The following is a 26,826-nucleotide window of genomic DNA, read 5'->3' on the forward strand; positions in this document are numbered from 1 at the left end:
CAAGAAAGGGGATTAACCTTGCAGCCTCTGGGTGTGTGCACCGATGAGTAAAAAAACACTGCTTCGCATTTTCAACTTAAAATTTCTTCGGTTGCGAGGCGGATGAAACAGATTCCTGTAATAAATTTTTTTTTCAAATTGGAAAATCATAATAAAGTTGTTGCTCTTCAAAGGCAACTCAAACAATACTTTTGTTATTTTGCCACGTTGAAAAAATTCCTAACACGGAGTACAGTATTAAAAAGTAAATCGTTTTGACTGTGTCTGCATGAATGATACACTGCGATAAATTCACAGCACATCAGTGCAAGTGTACTTCCGGTGATACAGTTCGATTATATCACTTGATACATAATAAAATTACTGTGTTTATTATCTAGTAGCTGCCAGAAAATTTAATCCAGGCTTCACTAAGCACAGCCTGCACAAGGAGGAATCCATTGAAAGAATGCCCACTCAAAACAGTGTTCTATGTGTGTGCGCGCGTGTGCGTGTGTGTGTGTGGGAGTGTGCGTGTGCGTGCGTGCGTGCGTGCCTGCGTGTGTGTGTGTGTGTGTGTGTGTGTGTGGTGTGGTGTGTGTGTGTGTGTGTGTGTGTGTGTGTGTGTGTGTGTGTGTGTGTGTGTGTGTGTGTGTGTGTGCTTTTTGTCATGGAGCGTTTTGTGCGCTGTTCTTTGTCATACATGAATTACAAACTCACCCAAGCTTCGACCATAGTAAGTGAGGCTCTTCTTTTGCCTCCCAATAGGCTGCTCATATTTGATCATCCCTTTGGACTCTATTGTCTCTGGAAATACAAGTCAACAGTGAAAGCGTCACCGCGGAGCCAGAATCCTCGCAAGATATGTTTCTGAACACTTCAACTAGAATCGTGATTTGTTCATTTATTAGACAGACAAACTTTTGTTTCGCCATTCTCTGCTTACATGGTTGTCATGGCTTCATGATTTCTCTTTTCAGGATGGACAAAAGAGAGATTACTGGTTTGCAGGCTGCCCACGTCAAGCCAGAAGAAGCTCGACGGTCACCGTAATGACAACAGGTCCTCTTGAACTACGTGCCCCACCATGAAATGTTTGCAAGTTTACCAGATAGAGGGCTGTGAGCTCTATCAAGAAAGGAGCAGTCTACAGTTTTGTATCGTACCGAGCGGGAATGCAAAAATTTGACATACAAGCTTACTTGATTTTAAGAGTATTTTATGACAGTTGGATAAGTAACGAGTTGAGCCCCAACTTGTTTCTTTTGTCGTCATGTAGCAAGCTCCTACTTGGTAATGCACAAAATCTGTCATCTGCTATTTGCAAATCAAATTGCCGGACATTACCACTAAGTATCACATGCTCCCTCATGGCGTTAATTTGTTACATGAAACTGCAAAAAATTTTAACGCCTTCAAAAGCGCTCAGTGAAATTTTGAGGAAATGATGCTTCATGTTCACTGCAACTCTGGTAGTCACTCTTCACTTCATTATTCTATTTTTTATTTAAAATGGTCTGATGGCCATATACCGTTAAATAGGGGAGTCGTTACAAAACAGTACACTCTAAGAAGAAAAGGAGGAAATGGGGTATTGAGGTTACTCCTTTAGGGGAGCAACTGATCTGCCACAACCATTCCTCCCTTTAGGGGGTAAGTGCGAGGGGATGAACTGTTACTCCTCATGCCGTTACTCCTCCGAGGACTAACAGTTGCTCGTTTCCGATGCTCCTCAAAGGAGTAACGGTCATTATTTCCGATGCTCCGCAAAGATGGAATTAATGAAATTAGGCATTTATACTCTAATAAAAAAGATTACTGAGCTGAAAAAGAAAGAAAAAAAAGGGCCCGAAAGCAGGATTCGAACTCACGTCCTCGCGCTCCCATGTTAGCTACTCTAACCACTGCACCTCGGCAGATTTTTTTTTTCTTTCTTTCATGGTATTTATTACAGTAGCAACAACCCGATATTCACCAGTTGTGCGTAGTCAGAGAAAGGAGAACACACTGACAGTCACTCAGAGAAAAGGCATCGTTCATACTGTGGGTAGAAATGTGGTTTCACTTTAGAAGGGTGGTAAGGATAGGCACCTCACCAAAATGGGGTACCAGTCCGGCTGGGTATCAAGTCCATCATAAACCTGCTTTAAGTGTAGGGTCATTTGGATGAAATTCACCCTCGTAGGTACAACCGTTTCGGCGTTTCTGTCCATAATTCGCGTTTTCCACAAACTGTGCATTCCGATGAGAAAAAACATGTCAAAAGGCGCACTATTATCAGCGGTCGGCAGCAGGTATCGCACAGTATGAGCGTTGATGTCAAAGTCTTTTTTTAAAGTCCGTTGGAGGACATCCCAAAATAGTATGGCGTCGGTGCAGCTAATAAAACAATGTTCAATCGTCTCTGGCACGTCACAGAGGCGACAGTTAACAGAAGAGACAAAGATACCCTTTTTCTGTAGCCATGTTTTAACCGGTATGGTTTCACTATGAAGTTTATAAAAGAACGTTTTGCAGCAAGGGGATACATACATTTTACGAACTCGCTTTAGAACATCGTGACCTGGCCATTGAATGTATAGTGATCGGTAAAATGGAGGCGGAAAAAGCATGCACAATAGATCTTTGTATAACGTTTTACGCGACGCAGAGTACAAGTATTCAGTGGAAAACCGAACTGTCAGGAAACGAATCGCCAAGTAAACTTCTTGCATGAATCCCCACAATCATAAACGCGAATAAAAATTCGAAGAAACAATTAAGTCGGGTAACGCATTAACAAGTGTGACTTGCATGAATGACCGAAGTATAGGATGCGATGTATCGCGAAAAAAGAAGAAACGAGACACTATTTGCCGCACATAAAGATGCACTAAACCCAGCCCACCTTCACTAACGGGCCTGAAAATATTGTCTCGCCTCATGGGCTCAAAAGTTGAAGACCATACGAAGGTTGCAAAGATTCGGTGAAAGCGTTGGATGTAGAGCCTGGCACAATGTATAACTTGCAATACACAATAAATTTTTGTTGCCAAGAACTTATTGCAGGCCTCGGCTTTCCCAAAAATAGAAAGTCGGTGTGGAACGAATGTCTGGGCGTAACTTTGCAGTGCCGAAACTTGTTCTTTCCAATAGTGTGCGCTTAACTTATATGCGCCTGGCGGCACGCCGAGATACTTTGGCGGGACACCGGTCCAATTAACGCCTACAAACTGTTCTGGTGTATAGCACCATGAGCCAAACCATAAGCCTAAGCTTTTTGCGGAGTTCATTCGTGCTCCTGATACGCTGCCAAATTCCTCTATTGTTGATACTACCTTTTCAACACTCGACTTATCCATGCAGAACAACGCTAAATCATCTGCATAAGCTAAGACTTTTACTTCATGACCCAGTATATTGAAGCCATGGATGTAACTCGACTGAATAACGCTTAAGCATAGCGGTTCCAGATAAAGGGCGAATAGTAATGGGGACATAGGGCATCCTTGTTTTACCGAAGAGCAAATGGAAACGGGTTTAAAGAGTTGCCCATTAATAACTAAACGAGTAGTACAACACGTATAACAAAGCTTAACGCCTTTAAGCACAACGGAGCCAACATTGGCATGCTCCAGAAGTGTAAATAAATAGGAGTGACTGACACGATCAAAAGCTTTAGCAAGGTCTACCTGGAGCATTGCAAGCTGCTCAGTGGAACCGTAGCAGTATTGAAGGAGTGTACGGGCGATATGTATGTTGGTTTGAATGGATCGGCCCCTAATTCCACACGTCTGATGGGAACCAGTGAGAATTGACATCGCAAATTGCAATCTATTCGATAAAACTTTTGCAAAAATTTTATAATCCACGTTTGACAATGTTATTGGTCGGTAGCTTTCAACAGAACGCAGTTTCTCCTTATCTGCACTTTTAGGAATTAAAACTGTGTGGGTTTTGCAAAAAGATTGCGGAAGGGCGTCTACCTCTAAACTTGTAATAAAAATGTCCAATAATATGGTTTGAAAGCTTTGTAAAATTCACAGGAAAGTCCATCAGGGCCGGGTGTTTTCGACAGAGGCAGCTGATCAATAGCTAGTTCAATTTCTTGGATCGTAAGGCTACCACTCATAACTGCACATTCATCATCCTGTAATGGTTTTACAAGAGATACAAAACTCTCTAAAACTTTTGCATCGTGATCATCCGGAGGGGCACTAAACAACATAGTGTAGAAAGTTTCGAACTGAGAAATTATGTATTAGTATTTGTTAGAAGACTACCTTCGGAGTATATTTCCGGAATTACTTTGGAAACAGCGTGACGTCGCTCGTCAAGTAAAGCTTGACGTGTTGGTTGCTCAGACTGCAGAGCACCCCTATTTCGAGATCGAACTCGCGCACCTCTGTAACGCAGTGCATCATACTTTTGCAACTCACATTTAAGATTTTCTATGTCAACAATGTAAGTGCCTGGCATTTCGCATTCCATCTGATAAAGGTTGTGTAGGCTTTTAAGAAGTATTGTTTCTTCATTCTTTCTATAGAATGCTTTCAGCGATCCAATTTCTATAGCCACTGTACGAACCTCTTGTTTAAAGAGTTCCCAAGCTGCAAGTAACGGCAAGTCAGTAGAAAAAGAATTTTTTTAGGGTCATGCGCACGCGATTAATAAATTCCTGATCATTTAGGAGCTCAGAGTTAAGCTTCCAGAGTGCCCACTGTGGTCGGAAATTAGTTACAGATTTCTCACCAATCTTTGCGATAACCATGCAATGATCAGAGAACGAAACTGGGATAGTAGTGCAGGACAGTTCCCGGGAGAGGAGGGATGAAGAAACATAAATCCGATGAAGGCGGGCGTAAGAGCGGCCTTGAATTCGTGTATAAGAGCGAGCTCCCTGTCCCGACACTCCTATATCAATGAGCCCTGCTCTTTCTATTAGGTTAGATAAAACTTCACCACTCCTGTCCCGCTGAGTGTTAATGCCGCTTCGATCGCACGGATCACATACACAATTGAAATCTCCCATTAACACAATGCAACGATCACAGTCCATTAGACTACGCACAGTATCAAAGAAGACAATTCGTTTTGCAGCGTCATTAAATGCATAGACGTTGACTAATCGCCATGGCACACCCTGCAACACAAAATCACAACATATATATCGACCTCCAGTGTCTACATGGTAACTAAGTGCTGAACAAAATAGGCTCTTTTTCAGAAACAGGAAACAGCCCGCGGATAAACCAAGAGCGTGTGAAACGCAGACATTATATTCAGACAGAAAAGGTCGCAAAGCCCTTTCTGTCTCGTCATCACTCTCAATCTTCGTCTCCTGCACGGCGACGAAGTCGAGGCGCTTCCTAGACAAAAGCCGGCGAAGCTGCGCCTGTTTCTGCAAAGACCTAAGGCCTCGCACGTTCAAAGTTGCGAAGAGAAGTTGCTGGGACAGGGCCATGGTGACTACCCACTATTTATACTTGATTCTCTATGCGGTCGGCCCTAGAGGGTAACGGCGAGGCTCCCTCCGAACTCTCACCAGGCCTCCTGGACCGTGATCGCCGGCACTTTCCTGAATGTGTCGATGTTTTGCGGCGACGTGCTTTTCTTGTGGTACTCGCCGTCTCGCTGTCCGTGCTTGACTCTGATCTGTTAGTCGCACGGCGCTTCGGAATTGACGTATCCGCGCTACTTCGGTTGTCCTCTGCCAGCATAGCGCACGTGTTGAGGTGCTTCGGTGCAGCAGATGAGTCATCAGCGGCTGTCTCATTCGCTGGCTGGGCGGCAACTGGCTGCGTGGTAGCGGGCGCTTCTTTCTTTTCGGTACTTTCCTTTTCCACAGGCAGTTCTGCGATGTCATTCTCTTTAACATGTAGAGGGGCCTTACTGGCACAGCTGGTATCCGCGGAAGAGGGAACGTCTCCCGTTGCATCGAGAACCTCAGTAACATCCATTATGTGTTCCTGCAAGCTTTCTTCTGGAGGCCTTGTCCTGTGCCGTAACTTGTCGGCGTATGTCACAACACATTCTTCATCTGTGTGACCAAAGCGTCGGCAGGCTTCACAACGTGGGGTTCTGCAGTTCCGACGAATGTGTCCAACCTTGTTACAGCGGAGACAAAGCGGGGGCCGGCCTGGAATCAATACAAGGCTCTGCACTCCACAAACGTGTAGCAGATGTGGAACGTCGCCCACGCCGACTCCATCGGCAAGAGTCAACACCACGTCACGATTGAGGGTACGCATTTGCTCCATTTCTGATACTCTCCAGCTTTCTACTGATATGGACTTCACTTTCCCGTAAGCCTGGAGCGCATCTCGAATGTAATCGTCTTCCAAACGCTCAGGAAGCCATAAAAGCTTCATTTTTACTTCCGTGGGCTCGGGGTCAATAACGAGGCAGCGTCTACCTTTTACGGATAATTCTCCGCACGTGACTAGCTTTGATTTTGTCATTGATGATTTGCACGTCACCATCCACACGTGCGACATCTGAAATTGTCCGATGGAACTTATTTCCTTCAGGTCAATAACGTTCCGAAGGGCGTCTCTGAAATCTTGGGCTCTGTACGGTCGACCACTTAAGTCAGCATGCAGGAAAACGGAGTCCGCAACCAGCTTACCGGTAGGAAGACGGGGTAACACAACACGGTAGTCATTGCTGCTGGCTGAAGCCTGAGCAGCACCTCGGCCAGGGGCCGATAAAACATTTGGAGCGGAGAACATGAAAAAAGCGACCGTTCGGAACGCCGTCTTCTTCTTTCTCCCTGCACCTGCACCTCTGCACCTCGGCAGATTGCTTGACGAGACCGGGAAATTGAGACAGATTAAGCATCGGAACGCAGGTGCGGCAATGTAAAAGCGACTCGGCATTTGTGTATGTTGTGCGGGGAGAGTGTAACGTTGAGTGTACTTGCAACCATCAGTGAGTGCGAAAAGAAATATGCCCAAGTATTCTTAGGGTGCTTTAAACTGAGGCACTACACGATGTAAGCGTGTAGCGAGCTCAAACGAGGCACCTAAGACGACAGAGACGGACAATTGCTCTGTCGCTTAGTGTGTCCCGTTTGAGCTACACATCGCTTCAGTTAAGTTCGTAATCTCCTTGGAACGGAATGAACTTAGGTACTATTGACCAGCAGAATCTGGCAGTCTATCAATGACTTGCGCGTTTAATTTCTATCGCTCACTTATGGGGTGCGCACGAAGGGCATGCCTCTTCACATTCCAACTTTAAATTTCACGCAATTTTCTCACGAAGAGGCAATGTGCTGCTTTGCATGTAGTTCAATGGACAGTGCACGAACTTCGAACTATTCACGATTTATAGACAACACAGTTTTTGCCGCATCACTGCACGACACGGACGAAAACAGCGGAGCGCATGGGGAGTAACTGTTGCCGTTCGTCCTCCCGTTGCTCTCTTTCTGACCAGGGACTAAACACTTACTCTCCAAAATTTGCACACGGCACGCACATCCATGCAGTTACTCCCTTGAGGGACGAAAGCGCCCTTTTTGGGACGAACTGCGCAGTTACTCCCGTTTTCCCCGGAATTCTTCTTAGAGTGTAGAGCAAAACAAACAAACAAGAGCAGTGAGTTCTGGTAATACAATGATTCTTCTGATTATTAAATGTTAGCTAATGTTCTGCGAAAAAAGTTTGTAATTGGTAATGGCTACGACACTTGAGAGAAGGTTGTTCCATTCCTGAGATGTACGGGGGATGAAAGATTGAAAGAAATACTTTCTGTAGCAAGAATCAATCCTCGGGTTACTGCGATGATCGATGCAGATTGAAATGTACTTGAGGCCGCGGTATGAAGTCGTCGTGAAGTCGGCGACAAGCGAAACATGGCAACTGCGGCGATTAGCGAGGGGAATAAGTGCTGGTTAGTTTCATCAAAGTTACACTCGCGGTACGGTTATAATTAGAAAGAATGAAACGAGCAGAGTTATTTTGTACTAGTTCAAGTGGAGTAATAAGACTAATGCGACTGTGATCCCATATTGCAGATACATATTCAAGTTTTGAGCGTATTACCGTCTTGTAAAGGTGTAATTTTAATGTAGGCAGTGCTTTGAAGAAGTGGCACTGTACATACCCGCGAAGGTGTATAGGATTGCTAATGACATACTCTATATTGGTCTAATTTAAGTTATTTGTAATGTGTACACCAATATATTTATAGTACATGAAGAAATCTAAGGTAACATTGCTCAGATGGTAAGTGATAGGAGTAGAATTAGATCAGGATATCGTATTTTTCATTTAACTACAACAAGCTAATGTACAGTTTGCATGAAATCAGTAACTACGCTAGCTCCGCACCATAAAAGATGGCTAGAACAGGTAAATTCACGCAGCTGGCCTACTGCACATTTGTCAAACATGACAACCCAATAAAATCAAATTTTCTCTCTCTTCAAACAGCAGATGACATACCTGAGGACTGTGTGTTCACAAAAAGTGTCTGAAATATACTTTAAGTTTGGCTTAACAGTCAGCCAATCAACAATGGATGATCAAGGGAAGCCTCAGCGTGGGAACTTCGTCACGGCCCTCGCAAATATGTTTGATTGTTGAAACGTTGGCGGTGGGCTGAGGCTCCCCTTGCTCACCTCTGTTACTCAACTGAAGTGTGAATTTCCTTGTAACCTTCTTGCATTGTTTGAACACACAAACCGAGACGTTCTTTCAACATGAAACCGCTAATCACATTTTACAAGGCTCCGTGAGCATTAATTGGGCATACTTTGGGCATGTTTATTTAGTGTGCTCGTTTATACACAATATTTGCAGAGGTCCTTGTAGGCACTGTCGTCTCCATAACGTTCCTCGGCTCCCTATGAGTAATCCACCTGTGCCAAAGCTTTTACTGCTGCACTTGAGCACTAAATGTGCAGCAAAAATATCAAGGGCACACAGTATGTAGTCAAAAATTTAGCATAACGTTCTTTTTTTTTTTTCTCTACACTTCGTGCCTATCGCCAATGTGTTATAAAAACAATGCGACATTGCAGCACGAGCTTACCTTGCTGATAGTACATCTTTGCCGAGCACTTCTTTTCTAAATCTAGCTGAAATCGTAGAAGGCAGACAATATACGTATAGTATCGAACACGCCAAACAGCACTGTACGCTATGCAAGTAAGAGTGTAGCCGAGGACAAATGTTGTTGTCTGAAGCTTCCCTCTCCTTACTTTGGCGGCACGCCAAACACGATGAGAAAACTTCGCTCGATTTCAGATTTGAATTTCGTTAATCTGTATTCTGTATTTCTGTAAACACGATGAGAAAACTTCGCTCGATTTCAGATTTGAATTTCGTTAATCTGTATTTCTGTATTTTGTAAACTCGGTGACTGACAGCATTAGTTCCACTTGACCTGTACGAAAATTGTGGGCATGTACTACTTCATTCCCGATTGACAATAAACAATGTAAGCTTACTTGCCTGACGGGATTTTTTTGCCAGTTGAGGTCTCTCGGTCACCTGGCGATATAATAAAGGTATCGGTAATCACCTTAGAGTATCATACAGACGAAACCGCTCTGAAAGCGACATTAAAACGCCCAAAACCAGCGAACGAGCAGCGCAATGAACCCCACCAGCCGCTTCCGTAGAGGCCATAATGCTCACTACGAAATGATGATGATATTAGTTTTGATTTTGCCAGCGCCATCTCTAGGTCCCATACTTTAGTTCACAACGCCACTGCTACTCTTATTTCCGTTGCACTGTGGAAGGTACAATTTCCCTTCTCTAAGTTTATGTAGGTGTTCGGTGATTTAATCATCAAATAAGTTGCGTGGAATCCAGTTTAACCCCCGTATGCAGAAATGCAACTTAAGTTGAAGCCCATGCTTGACTTGATCCGAGTGACGCCTATCGGGAACGCGCCGAAGGAAACGCAGTGAGCGTCTTTGGGCACGTTAACGCCAGGCGTCATCTAAATCAAGTCAAGCATGTGCTTCGACTTAAGTTGCACTTCTGCATACGGGGGTAAGTAAGGCAAGCGTCACTTAACCTGTGGGTTCTAATTCGAGATTTTTTGTGCTAGCTACTCAGCAAGCCTGCAATGAATGCACAAAATTTAGTAATTAAGCTCCGCACCTTCTTAAGAAGCCCGTGGAGGTCATAAGAAGCAGACTCTCAGGTGTCTTCAAACATTAGGCGACAGGTTGCGCGCGAGATGTCTCGATGCATCCTCGCGAACGACCGCGGGAAGGCCCGTCTGGCATTGATCAGATCTTCAGAACCGACTTGGTCAATGCTGTTCAGTGTGCAGGAGTGCATTGCAGGTGCATTTCGCGGCGCTAATTCCACCACGAGCTGGTCGCTTCTGCGTGACCTGCCGACGATCGGACGCACAAGACGGTGACAGATCGCCGTCGCGAGGGGCGTCCTCTCGGGAACGGCTCGTGTGCCGCAGCGTGAGGCCGTCAGGCCAAAGGCAGGAACGCGCTTGTGACGAGCCCGTTTTTCGCAACTCTCAATTCACCCCCGGCAAGCTATTCGTCTCGGAGACACACACGTGCGCGTGTACGCATGTATGTAGTTCAACCGATAATGCTATAGTTTGTGGCACTTGCTTACTTGCAAATTTTATTTGAGCTCCATAAACATTCATTACCCATAAGATTGCACGGTTAACTCCAGCATCCCTCCACCAAGTGTTCAACGACGTACAGCGTCGTGTGCAGATATATTCTCAAGCCGTTGGTGGACATTTTGCAGCGTGTCCTGCAGTAATCACTGCCCTGGCCTTGTAAAACTTCAAAGAGCACAATTTCCACTGAGCAGTTATTTTGCGGACATCCAGTATCTGTGCAATGGCATGGGGGATGGCTGTCGGTGGCATCCTAATGCCATTCGCGAGTCAGTAACTAAGTTACAGCGTCTAGGCAGTATCAGACGAACTACAGGCCTTGTGCTATCATATCCCACGTGGAAATGCGATAAACGAGAGAAAAGAGGGTTAACCGAGGTGCTCGATTTTTATAAGTCATATCGTAAGAAGCCAACAAACACTGACACCAAGGACAACATAGGGGAAATTACTTGCGCTTAATAAATGAAATAAAGAAACGATAAATTGACGGAAATGAGAGTGGATGAAAAAAATTTGAGACTTCTCAAGGTTAAGCCCAGTGGATGCGAAGCATCCACTGGGCTTAACCTTAGCGTATCCTTAGCGTTTGGAGGCATCTTGACCGCATACACGCCCGGCGCAAAGACGCTGGCGCGGTTGCGGGCACAGAGACTGACGCGACGGCGGGCGCGCGCCGCTCCATCCCTGGCGTGACGTCACATATCACGTGATGCAGCGATGGTGGCGCCGCCGCCGCGTCGCGTGCGACGGCGCGAACCGAAGCGTGGAGGCCTCCGCTGGGCGACGTCCGACTGCGCTATATGAGGCCCCATCTGCAGCCGGTGTAACGTCATCACGTGACGTCACATCATGTGATCTCACTTCAGGGTCAATGGTAGCCATCGCCGGGAGGCGACCGACGGCGCGATATGGGGCCCCATCTGCAGCCGGTGTGACGTCATCCCGTGACGTCATGTCACGTGAGCTGCTTGAAGGTCACTTGAAGGTCAATGGTGGCCACCGCCGGGAGGCGACCGACGGCGCGATATGAGGCCCCATCTGCAGCCTGTGTGACGTCATCACGTGACGTCAGGTCACGTGAGCCCACTTCAGGGTCAATGGTGGCCACCGCCGGGCGTCGCGCGAAGGCCCGAAACCTACGTTAATATGCTTCGCATAAAAACAACTTGCCACAGGTGGAAACCGAACCCACAACCTTCGCATTTCGCGTGCGATGCTCTACCAATTGAGCGACCGCGGCGCTGTTTCCCCATCCACTTTCTTGGGTATTTATGTGTCATAGTAGAACCCTGGAAGGCGATGTCATTCAGAATTATCCTCATCCCATCATATTTTTTTTTTCATTTTCTCACTGCGAAGTTACTTCTCGGACGCCCTGTATTGTCGGCGAGCTCCACCACTGGAAAACCTGGCGCCACCGTCGGCGTGAGGGATCACGCGGACCCAGCGGCCGCGTCGGTAGCGCCGAAGCGAGCTGAAAACGAAAGTTTAAAGTCGCACCTGCGCCACGGTTCTGATTAAGTGGTGACGCTTTACCGCCGTGGGTGTCTGCTTGACAACATTCGAAAGTACTATAATAGGTAGTGGCTGCCTTTGGAGGCGTGCAGCATGGTAGGCTCGGTGTCGCAGTGCCCGACGTACGGAAGGGAGCCCGGTCTCAGCCTTATTCACACGTAGCCGCAGGGCAAGGAGCTGCGTTCGGTTGGCGCCAGCAGTTCGGTTCGGTTGGCGAAACCGGCAGGGCTGCAACTCGGGCGTGCAGCACGCGCAGACGCGAGGAAGATTTCTGCTACGTTCGGTGAGCAGCACTGAGACGCTCGCCCGCGCGCCTGCTGCCCGGTTAATGTCGTGACGCTTTATAAGGTCTGTCAACTTTTTGACACTAGATTCTGACAAGTTCACTGGAATGGAAAGGGAGTGGTGAGAAGCGCATTAAAGAAAGGTATTGCATATGGTCATGTTCGTGTTATGAATTAACGCACTGGATTACGAAAAAGAAGCAGAGGGAAATCGCACGCTGAGGAGACCGATAAACATACAGTGCGGTGCAACTTGAGAAATTATATTGAAATGTTCAGGACGTGCTCACATCGGCTCCGGATTTTATGACCAATTTTGCAGTGCTAATTATTTTTTACCGCGGTATAACTATTACCACTGTGTCTGTGAGAGTGCGGGTCATCAACCGGTACCGGTGGCTACCAAGAGGTACGATGTTTCGCCAATTGTCGACAAACATGTCGACCGAGATGGAGACGTCCATTGTTCGGGACCCGGCGAATTCCGGCGTTAGCCATATGTGCGTTGAAATTCAAGGGGAAGAAATTTCTTCCGAGGAATTCAACGACGATGCAGACTGGTCACATGTAGGCCGGCGTATGAAGACCTTGGCCGGCCAGGGGACTGCCGCTCGCCAGTCAAGACCTACGACGAAGAACTTTGCCAGGAACGTGAAAGCTTCGGTGACGAGGGCAGCAAGGATGGCGGACGCTCTACTGAGGGAGGAGACCAAGGTGATAGTGCGGCCTCGGGGAGGCCTTCACATCGAGAGGACTCAGACCGCCACCGTGGCATCAGCCATCATGACGGCGGCGAACGTATCAAGGGAGGAGGGAGCAGCGGACACCTTCTGCCCCAACTTGCAACAAAACATCATGGTGGTGAGTACCCCCGACGATATACGTGCTTCACGTTACGCCGAGATAAAATCGATCTGCATTGGTGGCAAGGAACACGTGGTTGGCGCATGTCAAACCGCGCCATATGGCACCGTTAAAGGCATTATTAGAGATATCCCATACAGGACACCTCGGCCGCAATCGACCGGAACATTGTTAACTCGAGAAATCCCTTGGCACTTGGCGCGAAGAGGATTGGTAGCTCGACCACAGTCATCGTGGCTTTCAAGGGCCTGAAGGTCCCGAATTACGTGTGCTATGGTCCCGTTCTCACCAAGTGCAGCCTATATCAAAAACAATTCGATGTATGTAAGCAGTGCGGAAAGGTGGGCCACCGCCGCGACGTTTGTCCAAACCCTCACGTGAGGGCTTGCTTTGCTTGCGGGGCCGTTGACCCCAAGGAAGACCGTAGTTGTACCCCCACTTGCAGATTGTGCGGAGGGCCACATCTGACCGGTGACAAGGTTTGCAAGAATAGGTTCAAGGTCCCATACGTAGTTACAAGGAGACAATGGGAGCGCAAGATGGCCGAACAACAAGCGCAGCAGCAACAACGAGCATCTCTTATAGCTGAGGAATTTCCATCGCTGATGTCAGCAACCGCAACACCTGCAGGCCCAGCTGGTCGCCGAGCATCACGTTCAGTCTCCAAGCGCAGGGCCAGCGACAGTAGACAGCGTAGCCTTAGCCGTAACCGATCGCAGTCACGTGACCGTGTGAGCTGGGCCGATGCAGCAAGGCACGGTGCCAAGAAAGCACAGGGGGGTGCCACCACCACTACCACCTCCAATACCGCAACGACCACCGCAACGACCAAGACCATTAGCACCAGCAAGACCGTCGATGGCAACAACAACAGCAAGACGAGGGAAGACGAGGCGATGAGGAGGTTGAAGGAAGCCAACGAGGCACTCAGGCGCAAAAACAACGAGCTCGAGACGAAAGTCAGTGGGCAAGAGGCCACTATTAGCAAGATGACAAACGAGATCATGGAAATCAAGAAGCTTCTGACGACCCGTTCCACCAATAACAAACGCCCCAAGCGGTATCATGTGAACCAACACCCAGCATCAGCAGCGCTGTACCATCAACATCCGCTGAGAAGGAACCGGCACCGAAGAGACGAGCGATCGAGAACCTGAAGGAGCGCAAGCTCAAAGACCGGGTGGACAACCTGAAAGACAAGGTCGACCAATTTGAGGAACACCTCGACGGGCTCGAAGATTATATTAAGACAACGTTCACCACGATGATTAACGACAGGTTCGCCGCCATCGAGCGGACGTGTCAGCAGTTAACGAACGCAATACAGCAAATAACGCGGCAGTACAATCAGCAACAATCATGGCCGCTCCAGCAACAGCAACAACTACAGCAGTGAAGGGTCTCGTGACCTGGCACTGGAACTGTAACGGTTTCGCTAGCAAGAAGGCAGTCTTGCAACAACACATAAAACAAGTAGCAAGCAAGCCTGATATAATCATGATACAAGAGACTCGCACTGATGCAGTGTCGCTACCCGGTTATCGGGTATACGCCAAGTCTCCAAAGGTCAGCGGCGGTAGAGGGATATGCACATTGGTTCGCAAGGGACTCACCTTTATTGAGCACGAGCTGCACAATAGTAAAATTGAATACACTCTCATCGAGGTCGTTACAGGCAAGAAACAAAAGAACAGCACCTTTCTGCTTAACGTCTACAGTAGCCCTTCACACTGGAAGCAAAAATTCAAGACGCTCCTTCACAGAGCCAGCACCGTGGCGGGGACTCACAGGCTCGTCGCCTGCGGGGACTTCAACGCGGCACACCCGGCATGGGGATATAACAAGCAATTGGCCAAGGGGCGAGACCTGTTCCAAGACACATTAGACCTGGGCTTCACCCTCATCACAGACCTGACTGATCCTACAAGGATTGGGAACTCTGTGTCCAGGGATACGACGCCGGACCTCACGTTCGTGAAGAACGACGAGAAGGGGAATATCTCCTGGCGCAACACGGGGTCAGAGCTCGGCAGGGACCACTACATCGTAGAAGTCATCATACCGGAAGAGGTCAAGGCCTCGGAGCACACCAGAAAACATAATTTTACGGATTGGGATGCCTTCCGTAGCCTGTTACCAACGGAGATGGAGGAAATCGAGAACATAGAAGAATGGTCAGCCCACATCGCGGGGAAGGTCAAGGAGGCGACCAAAATCATAGAAACGGATGAGCAGGTCGACAAGGTTGACAGCCGCCTCGCGCACTTATTCGAAGCAAAGCAATCTATCCTAAACAGGTGGAAGAAGCAACGACTAAATAGGTGCCTAAAGAAGAAGGTGGCGGAGCTGAATCGCGCCATCGAAGTTCATTGTCGGCTGCTCTGCACGCAACAATGGAACGAAATCTGTAATGCTGCGGACGGGCAGATGCATTGCGGCAAAACCTGGAACTTGATGCGGCATCTACTCGACGTGACTAAAACAAGATCCCACCAACGCGACCGCCTCGCAAAGATCATTCACAGAGCAGTCAAGGAAAACGGGGAAACTGAAGTAATCAGACGCATAAACAGCAAGTACCTTCCGGTTACACCCACGGAAAAGCATCCTGAGTACGGCGGTCAAGCCAACGAGAAGCTTGACCGCGACATCAGCGTCGAGGAGGTGCGAGCGGCCCTGCACGAACTAAACAGCAAGTCGGCGGCCGGGTCGGATCACATCTCGAACAGAGCGCTCAAGAAGCTCAGCGATGTGGCCATCGAAAACCTCACAGGTTACTACAAGTGCTGGAGTGCGGGGTCACTGCACCAGCAGTGGAAGACTACCAAGACCATACTCATCCCCAAACCAGGCAAGCCGCCGAACACGGACAACCTCCGGCCCATCTCGCTCACGTCCTGCGTGGGCAAGGTGTTGGAGCATGTCCTCATGTGTAGGTGGCAGGATTACCTGGAGGAGTCGGGACTATACCCCACCACGATCATCGGGTTTCGGCGTTCCCTCGGCACCCAAGACGCGATGATTCTGTTGAAGAAAGATATAATTGACGATGACACCTTAACTAAAGACAACAAGGCCATTCTGGGGCTGGACTTGCAGAGCACCTTCGACAAGGTGAAGCACTCTGCAATCCTAGCCCAGGTGTCCAGACTCAACATGGGCGCAAGAACGTGCAATTATATCAAGGACTTTCTGACGGGGCGGACTACGGAGCTCTGCGCCGGCGATCTATGGCTCCAAGAGAAGAGGCTCGGCAGTGTCGGGACCCCCGAAGGCTCGGTCATCTCGCCGTTGTTAGTCAACCTCGTTATGATCGGGGTGGCCAAGCGACTCTCTCGCGTCGAGGGCGCCCGGCACACCATCTACGCCGATGACATCACGCTGTGGGTTCCGGGAGGCACCGATGGTCACATTGAGAGCACGTTGCAAGAAGCCGTCGACGCGATCGAAGACCAGCTGAACGGTTCCGGTTTGATCTGCTCACCGAGCAGGTCAGAACTGCTGGTGTTACCACCGAAATACGTCAGACGTAAGAAGAGCGAAGCGAGGGTTTACGAGGCCATCACGATCGTGACGAGGAACGGCCACGTGATCCCGGAGGTCGACAAAATCCGGGTGCTCGGCATGATTATAGACAAGCGACGGGGCAACGGCGAGACTATTTCCCGCCTTACAGCCAAGATTATCAACGCAATATGTCTCATCAGACGGGTTGCCAACCGCAAGGCAAGGATGAAGGAGGAAAGCTTGATTCGGCTTGTGCACTCCTTCGTAATCAGCCACATCACCTACGGTGCAGCCTTCCACAACTGGATGCAATGTGAAAGGAATAAAATCAACGCCCTGATACGCCGAGCTTACAAGGCGGCGCTCGGACTATTCGAGTGTACGAACACCAACAAGCTCCTGAGCCTGGGGGTACACAATACCCTCGACGAAATTGCGGAAGCGCAACGGACTGCCCAGCTGGAGCGGCTCTCTATGACTGAAGCCGGCAGGCGCATACTTCAATACTTGGGCTTCACGCCCGGAGCGAAAGCGGCGAGTAGCGACGTTTCTGTCCCGGACGGAACCCGGCGCCGGATTCGGGTGGACCTCATCCCGAGAAACATGAACCTGAACATGAACGTGCTGTTCAGACAATTGCAAACTGGTTCTTTACCCACCCCAGTGTTAATTAATGACTCATCTATACCCTAAATTATATGTGAGCGATGTGTGCCGCGTGTGCCAGCGGGAGAGGGCCACCCTGACGCACATCCTATGGGATTGCACCAAGTTCCCCAGTGAGGCTTCGACAAGTACGATTCCGCCGTGACTCGCGGCTGCGGCGGAATGCTACGACCAGGAAAGCCAAACCTGGACCGTCCAGCAGGTCTCGGCGGCTCTTGAAAGACAAAGGCCGAGCGAAACCAACGGAACGTTGCCCCTCAGGGCGACCGACCGCGGGAGTAACACGCGCTGGAGTTGAGTAGAGACCACCCGCTGAGAAGACGTCAGGGCCCGCGTCACGGCGCCATTTATTCATGGTGTCGTTCTGCAGGCGATTACATGAAGTTGTCTCTGTCTCTCTTGAAATGTTCAAGAATTTAGGAGAAAGAAAAATATGAATAATCGCGACGGCACATCACAGTCACCCTTGGCGTCCAAGTCTCTATAACGAAATTATTATGCGAAGCATACTACTAGAGCTCAACCCAGCTCCTCAGGCGCGGTGGTGTCGCCTTCAATGACCTTTAGTGACCCCATGCCATACCACGTGACACCGTGACGTCACGACAGAGGAGAAATGGGGCTCCAACTCGCGCCGTCGCTCGCGGCTTCGCGGCAGTATATAAGCAGCTGCGCTTGCCTCTGCTAGACACTCACGAGGTGAGATGCCTCCTGGAGACAGAGCTGCTCGTTGGTATGGGACTGGTTGTGGCCGGTGCATATATCGCGCCCCAGACGAGCAACGCAGACGCGATCAACATCTTGGCGGACGGACTGCCACAACGAACTGACAAAAGGATGTTGGTCTGCACGGGAGACTTTAATAAGGACCCAGTGAGGGACAAAACATTCCTGCAAGATGTTGAAGAAAGATATGACCTTAACCTGTGTGAGCTGCAACCAAAGTCTACAACCCAATGGGGCAGCAGTTTGGACTTGGTTCTGTGTAGGAATAATGGGAGACAATACCGAATAAGTGATGTACAAACTAAGAGTCATAGCTTTACGGATCACAAGAGTGTGTTTATTGGTTTGAAAAAAATAAATGATGATTTGCAGTGATGTACTGGTTCTGTGTTAATCAATAGAGACCAAGTATAACCGAGAACACCCATGCCCTACCGAGATTAGCCGAGAAAGACCAAGTACAACCGAGAATAACCATGCCTTACCGAGATTAGCCGATAAAGACCAAGTATTAGCGAGAACAGCCATGCCTTACCGAGATTAGCCGACAAAGACCAAGTATAACCGAGAACAGCCGTGCCTTACCAACTTTAGCCACCAATATGCTTCGCATCTGACTAGGCTTAACCAAGCTAAGCCTCAGCCAATTTTTTTGAACATTTCTGATAGCGTCCATGCAATAATGGTTGCTAGTGTGCTGTCAAATGCTCATACGCTGCGGCCTAAAGCTAACGGCACGGTGCGAAAACGCTCTCACAGGGAAAGCAAAACATTGTGCGTGGACACGCATGCAAACGCGCAGTCGGTCGCTGCGAACACTTGCGATCGCTGCGTTGAGGCTTCACTCTGTTATGCCCCACTTCGTTATGCAGACAGCCCGCTATAAGAACATATTTCACATAGCTTACTCTCAGTGTTTGCCTTCCTTTCGCGTGAGAAGCCGGTTCGGGGGACTCCATCGCGGCGACCGCGCGCAGTGGCGTTCACTGTACGTATTCGGTAACGAGATAGCGTCTGTAAGCGATTCTGTGCTTTCAGTTTGCCGAAGATTATTATATCGACAGTCAAAAACTTCCTTCGTTTTGAGAGCACCTACATAAATGTCCAGGAGGGCTGCCGCGTGGTGTTTTTTTTTTTTAGTGCCGTAAGCGATACCTATAAGGGGTGCGTTGCGTGATCCCTCATACTACGCAAGTGAGGCGCTTCCGACAGATGGCGACTCCGTAATTCCTCGCCCCCAATATAACGTTAAGAAAAACCGTGAACTTGACATCTGCAAACCAAACAAGCTGATCTCTTTCCTGTGAGATGAAACTGAATTCAACATGAACAAGTATGCGTGGAACGATTTCTGATATTCTGACTTCTCTGATAAGTATGCGTGGAACGAGTTATTAAAGGACGCATTATTTTAAGGGTTCTGCGGAGTGGCAAGTCCCGCAAGTCTAGTTGTTCGTTTAAGTCACGTGTCCTGTATGGAACAGAGAAAGACACGTGAGTAGGCGTAATGAAAAGTTTCCCTACGACGCAAGTACGCGTTCTGTTTAGTGACCACAAGGCTAGTGCGCTTGTGATTACGTACTTGTGAGGTTGACCAGATTGTTCAGTGGCACCAATACGTGCGATAAGTACGCCACTGCGATACATTGGAAACATGCTGTTCGTGTAGTTAGGCCACTTAAGTTATGTTCGGCTGTTTTCATTTGTTGTTTGCATCGTCAACGACATTTTGTTTTGCAACAACAATAGTACTCTGGTCTTGTCGGCATTCGAGGAGAAATGGATAGCTGTTTGGAAGGGTGGTTGGAACTGCTTTGTGAAAATTGGGGAAATAAAAGATCAGGGTTGATTTTGACTCAGTAATAGCCTGGCGAGTCAGGGGTGAAGAGCCTGCGCTTATACGTTGGGCAGCGCTGTGTTGTTTTGTTTGTTTCACGTATGTTCTCCAGGGCCCAGGATCCCGAAGTTCGTCAAACGAGGCTCGACACCAATACCCTGCAGGTTCTTTCAGCGTTCCTCATGGCCAGCGAATTGAGTTCACCGGCCATTCAGAACTTCCGGGGCGAGGACGAGCTGTTAGATACGGGACCTTTTTCTGAGCCCCCTTCGAGTTCCCCAGACCACATCGAATCGCACCACAGCTAATTAAGGAGCGCAGAAGCTCGGATGCCACATTCCCGAAGCGCGGCACGAGCGAACAACTTGAAGGCCCCCACTTCGTACGCCGCCGGTGGAGCTATTCAAGGCTTGGCTCTTCCAGAAAGCGAGGGGATAGCCCGGCACTGTTCCAGGTAACGTGAGTCCCGAAGCCAGACGGCTGTGATGTACCGGGGAGGCCTGGAAGCGTCGCGCCGGTCGCCTTTGAAGAAGGCATTTGCAAGCCAGCGGGGCCGTACCGCCGGGAGTAGGGGGGCCATCGGACAATGGGGCCCAAGCGTCCCCCTTGTCCGCCTTTGAAGAGCGCATTGCAAGTCAGCAAGGCAAGACCGCAGGGAGCCGCCGGGTGTGACACCGCCGCAAGGGCGCCTACCTTTGGCCGAAAATGGCGTCATCTGTGCGGACTCTCCCATTGGCCGAACATGACGCGACTTCCAGTCCTCGAAGGGTTTAAAAGAAGCATTCCAGATATACCAGAGCATTCCCTGACTGACCTCTCTCGAACGTCTTGCCGCGGGCCGCAGCGTCCGAGTTGCTGCCGGCCCGTAATGACTGTACGACTGTTACTTGACTCTCACCTCTCTGTTTATAATGTAAAATAAATCCTCCAAGTTTGTTTTCATCTCGAAGTCCGTCCACAACCCCTACAGCGCCCGCGGCAGACAGATCCGAACGCGCGGCCTTTCTTGAGACCTCGTGGACGCGAAATCACCGATGCGTGCAGCTCGACAGGTCGGCCGTGCTTATTCTTTCTGATGTTGTTCAAGTGGGTTCAACTACAGGCAGAGCGACGATTAAACCTTCCTTTCTTTCAATGGCTCCTCTTTGATCCGATCAGCTCTTGTGCCTCTGAGTACCAAGGAAGTGTCATTCGAAAAGTATCGACCCGTCGTGTCGTGCGCCGTGGGCCGCGGGGGCAACGAAAGCTGCGGCGCCTTGACGTCGACACTGCTGGCGCCTCGGCTGCAAATGTCGGCCTCGAAAGCGGGTCGGGATAACGCAACGGCTGTATTCCAATGGCTATTCCTTTTCGCCCTTCGTCCGTGGTACAAATGGTGCTCCACCGCCTCGTTATCGGCTGGTGGGGAATAATTACATAACACCGGACCTGTAGACTCATCACAAACGTGGAGATCATCATGCATGCCTTGAGCACGGGTGGGCTTAAATTCTGCAAATATACAATGATTCCTGGAGTAAACAAGCGAAACGTTCACTAGCAAAACTTACTTCACTAAAGAGCGAATCGGTTATCAGCGAATAATGAATCGGCAAATTTTTCACCCTGTCAGCTCTCCATGTGTACTGCAGAGTACAATCTCGGGTGCAGGAACATTTCCGTGTTCATTTTATACTAACCCGGGGAGGGTTAGCCGCGTGAACATCGCGGCGGGTGTGCAATATTCGCTTAATAAGGCGTTCTCAGATGCTGTTCGGTAAACCATCGTTCGCTTCCTCAAGTGTGCCACGTTTTGTGCGTGTTGTTACTGAGCACAGGTGTGTAGTAGCCAGCCGTTAATCGCAGACAGATGGCGCCTTGCGTTCTTCGTTTGTTACTCTACGTAGTGAAATAATTCAAACTCTTAAATGTCAATAAAGGCGTAAATCAGTGTACCTGTATAACATCGCACCCTTATACCTTAGTAGGAATGCGATAGACCGATTTACTCCCTTATTCAGTTTTAAGGGTGTGATTTATTTTAGAGTGTAAGGTGCGCAGTTTGTTACGACTTAAAAAGCAAGCAATGCTCTATTTTGTTGTACTGTAGTTAAAATTGTAAAATATGAAATACGCCTCAATGAAACGACAATGCTGCTGATTCTTCCATCGCCAATTATACCGCAGTTGATTCCTGCTACAGAACAAGCTACAGAACAGGTATTCGGCCTTAACTCAGTAAGAGGACCTTAGTGCTGAAGATATAAACGACAATCTTATGGGCATCTTTAAGGAGTGTGCAATAGAAGCCGGTGGTAACTCTGTTTGACAGGATGCCAGTAAGCTATCGCAGGAGACGAAAGATCTGATCAAGAAACGCCAATGTATGTAGGCCTCCAACCCTACAGCTAGAATAGAACTGGCAGAACTTTCCAAGTTAATCAACTAGCGTAAGACAGCTGACATAAGGAAGTATAATATGGATAGAATTGAACATGCCCTCAGGTACGGAGGAAGCCTAAAAGCAGTGAAGAAGAAACTAGGAATAGGCAAGAATCAGATGTATGCGTTAAGAGACAAAGCCGGCAATATAATTACTAATATGCATGAGATAGTTCAAGTGGCTGAGGAGTTCTATAGGCCGCGTGCACCGCCTATAGAGGCGCCACTGATAGCCACCTAGCGGGCGCTTCCAACAATACGCGTGGGAGCAGTAGCAGACGACAACGCTTTGCAGCAAGGGTGACTGAAGTTCGCGGCTGCGATTTGTCCTTTATTCGGGCGCCAGACTGCTTCTTCTGCGGTGACAGCTGTAGGGAAGACGCAGACCTCTGTGGGAGCGGGTATGAACAAGATGTTACCGGTGTTTGGGGCAACATGGAACACATACGCGCCAGGTGCGTCCCGCAGACAAACGCCATGAAGACCATTTACATGAAGTGGAGCTCTTGCCGACAAACTTGCCGGCAAATTTTGTTGACTAATGCGATGTCTCGACCGTGTTTTCTTTTTTAAATTCTACCCTTGCCGTAATGCTGCTTCTGTACCTCAGTAATAAGCACCCGTCGTTAGTGCAGACTTAGATAACAAATCCGCACGGTGCGATGTCTGCATATGCCATTGTGATTATTCTGCCGATGAATACATGTGACGCCGCCGAATAAGTGTAGTGAAAGTCGCCTGAAGAAGAATAATTGCGAATTTATTGATAGAAACGCGTACACTATATAGTCAACGAAGCCACCAAACGCACGGGTTAATAAAAGCGCGTGTTAGCGCTGTACCGCCGATGAACTGCCGTTCGCGCTGCAGTTTTTGCAATTTTAAATTCCCTAAGGGAGCTGCTTGGAAACGTACAAAGCTGTAGTCTGACTAACTTTGCAGTAGTTTTTTTTTTTAAATGTTACTAGAGAGAGGTGCCACATGATATATTTAAAGGCAGAGCAGCGCCAGTCAAATAAGATCCAGCGCTGGCGGCAAGGCCGGATTTAGTCCTATGCGGAGTAAGCATAATAAGAAATAATTCAGTTGAGTACAAAACTCACTTGCAAGAAGCGACTACGTTGTGAAACAAACAAATCACTCGGCGTGTTAAGTCTGCTCAGAAAGCATCAAGGTGTGATGACTTACCAAACGTGACGCGAACTATTCAGCGAAAAATGTAACAAAAATACCATATGCAGGAACTATTAGCAATTCTCGCCCTGAGCTACCTATTTTCTAAACACATTTCCCAAAAAACCAGAATATTTAAGATGCCCTCGGGCGAAATGAATAAAGCTGTTAAAGAAGCACTTGCTTGGTGTCATTCCGATAAGACACAGCGTGATTTATACCCTTTACAAACGAGGCAGGGTGAAAACCTCGCAGCTTAAAAGAATCAAGAGTTATGCATGAAGCAACTAGCAACAGTTAAACATGTGCGAAGCCACGCATAAAATCGATGTAAAAACATGAAGTGCGTGACAGCTGGTGCGAGGATTTACCGAGCCACATAAAACTAACAATTTCAGTTCTTGCAAACTTCTGTAGCTTTAACATACAATACAATGCGCTCGTGCAGTCGTGCTGCCTAGCTAGCCCAACGCGGTAAAGAAGCGGAAAACAATATAAGCGGCAAACGGCATTCCGAACTTTAGCGAAATGCCTTTAAACCGCATGTTGCACTGCAGACGAACTTCGTCGCTTACGCGTCTAACTACAATCGAGTAAAAATAATAATAAAAAAGAAAGAACACCGAAGCGACAAAGGAAAGGATGAGAACAAGAAATTTCGCGCCGAAGCGACGATCCATTGCCACCGTTGCTCCTGCTGATGAGGCTTTGCGGGGAATAATTGGAACCGTATCGCCGGCACGTTTTCGCCGGTATTTGAGCCCCCCACCCTGCAACAATTTTTCTTCGACATTCTTCGGAAGCTTTGGCCATCCCACACCTGCGAAGGGTGTTGCCCATTTTGCTCTGAAAACACAAATAAGGCGGAGAAGCACTATCAGCGACGCAACAAACTACGGCGCACTACGGCGCGCGGCTCGCTCCTCTCCCATGCGTTCTGCGCAAGGCCGCCACCAGTGGCGCGGCCATCGGCGTGCACGCCGCGTATAGAGATTTATACAGTAGAAGGGGCACCCGCGATGATAATCGAAGAGAGAATAGTCTACAGGAATTTCAGCTTTCATTGAATACGAGAAAGCGTTTGATTCAGTCGAAACCTCAGCAGTCATGCAGGCATTACAGAATCAGGGTTTAGACGAGCCGTATGTAAAAATACTGAAAGTTATCTATAGCGGCTCCACAGCGACCGTAGTCCTTCATAAAGAAAGCAACAAAATCCCAATAAAGAAAGGCGTCAGACAGGGAGATACGATCTCTCCAATGCTATTCACAGCGTGTTTACAGAAGGTATTCAGAGACCTAGATTGGGAAGAATTGGGGATAAGAGTTAATGGAGAATACCTTAGTAATTTTAGATTCGCTGATAATATTGCCTTGCTTAGTAACTCAGGGTACAAACTGCAATGCATGCTCACTGACCTGGAGAGGCAAAGCAGAAGGGTGGGTCTAATAATTAATCTGCAGAAAACTAAAGTAATGTTTAACAGCCTCGGAAGAGAACAGCAGTTTACGATAGGTAGCGAGGCACTGAAAGTGGTAAGGGAATACATGTACTTAGGACAGGTAGTGACCGCGGATCGGGATCATGAGACTGAAATAATCAGAAGAATAAGAATGGGCTGGGGTGCGTTTGGCAGGCATTCTCAGATCATGAACAGCAGGTTGCCACTATCACTCAAGAGAAGAGTGTATAACAGCTGTGTCTTACCAGTACTCGCGTACGGGGAGAAACCTGGAGGCTTACGAAAAGGGTTCTACTTAAATTGAAGACGACGCAACGAGCTATGGAAAGAAAAAATGATGGGTGTAACGTTAAGGGATAAGAAAAGAGCAGATTGGGTGAGGGAACAAACGAGAGTTAATGACATCTTTGTTGAAATCAAGAAAAAGAAATGGGCATGGGCAGGACATGTAATGAGGAGGGAAGATGACCGATGGTCATTAAGGGTTACGGACTGGGTCCCAAGGGAAGGGGAGCGTAGCAGGGGGCGGCAGAAAGTTAGGTGGGTGGATGAGATTAAGAAGTTTGCAGGGACAACATGGCCACAAATAGTACACGGTACACGACCGGGGTAGTCGGAGAAGCATGGGAGAGGCCTTTGCCCTGCAGCGGGCGCAACCAGGCTGATGATCCCTGCACTCGTTCGCCCGCATGCGGACAAACGTCGACGCACGCACGCAGCGAGTGGCTCGACTCCACCAGCGGCGCAGCGAGCCCTCGGTGTTGCGTGGTCGCGCTTTCCGGTGCCTCGACCCCACTCAAGGATATCAGCTGGAGATTCATGGCGCAGCATGCAAGGAGCAGATAAGGCACACTACAAGTCGACGCCGATAGGAGCGAACGACCAAGGGCGTTGTACTGCGCGATGGAACGTGGTTGGTGACGCTTTCTTGTCTGCGGTATGCAGACAACGAGTGCCGCAAAGGCGCAACCTTTACATCGGCTCGCGCACCGGCGCCATTTTTTTTCGCAACAGCGCACGAAGGAGAAATACATAAAATATATTTTTTTGTCGTTCAAGTGACCACGTACTCCAAAGCAGATCAACCGAGCAAAGAACGTTTATTATGGGTATCGCGTGCAATATATAGCACACAGCGAGAAAGAGGGGAAGGGACAAAGAGAGAATGAGGGAAGAAAGTGATTACAGCAGGTGCGCCCAACTTCATAGGCATGTGCGGTGCCATGACGACATAACAGTCGTCACGTGTATCTTCAAGGCGTAAGCGTAATTAAATGGCAAGTGATATCTCAGCAGATTTTGCAGTGTATACATTTCTTGAGTGCATCAGGAGAGAAGGGAATGCGTGCCAGTGTTCATCAAGTGTTGTTGGTAAGCTATGCTGCATAGTTAAAAATTATGTGGCTATCTTAGTGGACGTGGATGACGATAGCCTCTGTGCCGGAAGGAGGAGGGAGCACCGGCCGTGAGTTTATTCGGCTTCTCTATTACAGAATTGCGAGCCGCAAAAAAAGTGATCTTGCTGCTTAGATATACGCAACATCATCAGTCATGCGCCGAAAGTTGAGAGCAATAGCGGCAGCCTTGGTTTGCTTGAAACCAGGCTAATTAGCTTTACTCAATAAACGCCAATTTATTTAGCACAGCTGATTACCCTGCTTTTATTTAAAGCAGTTAGCATTCTTTGCCCACTTCAGCTGTTTTGAGCCTTCCATCGCCATTTTGTCTCTCTTGCGCCGACCTCCACGTTGTCGACCAGCTTGAGCCACTAGCCATATGACGCCGTCGTCAT

General features: G+C 48.5%; 1 protein-coding gene and 1 long non-coding RNA gene across 2 annotated transcripts in view; both read right to left on the reverse strand.

Annotated features, from left to right (window-relative positions):
- LOC135917048 (uncharacterized) overlaps positions 1 to 26,826 on the reverse strand; it is a 44,343-nt gene that overhangs the window by 387 nt on the left and 17,130 nt on the right. Inside the window, exon 2 of the long non-coding RNA XR_010569164.2 lies at positions 700 to 786. This is a non-coding gene — a long non-coding RNA (uncharacterized lncRNA). The remainder of the gene's footprint in view (positions 1 to 699; positions 787 to 26,826) is intronic.
- Positions 5,166 to 6,692, reverse strand: LOC135917040 (uncharacterized). Its single transcript, XM_065450524.2, has one exon. It carries the CDS (start codon positions 6,687 to 6,689, stop codon positions 5,439 to 5,441), a length of 1,251 nt encoding a protein of 416 aa, XP_065306596.2. The 5' UTR covers positions 6,690 to 6,692; the 3' UTR covers positions 5,166 to 5,438.

Source organism: Dermacentor albipictus, chromosome 6 (assembly GCF_038994185.2).
Source record: "Dermacentor albipictus isolate Rhodes 1998 colony chromosome 6, USDA_Dalb.pri_finalv2, whole genome shotgun sequence".
Classification (NCBI taxonomy): Eukaryota; Metazoa; Arthropoda; class Arachnida; order Ixodida; family Ixodidae; genus Dermacentor; species Dermacentor albipictus.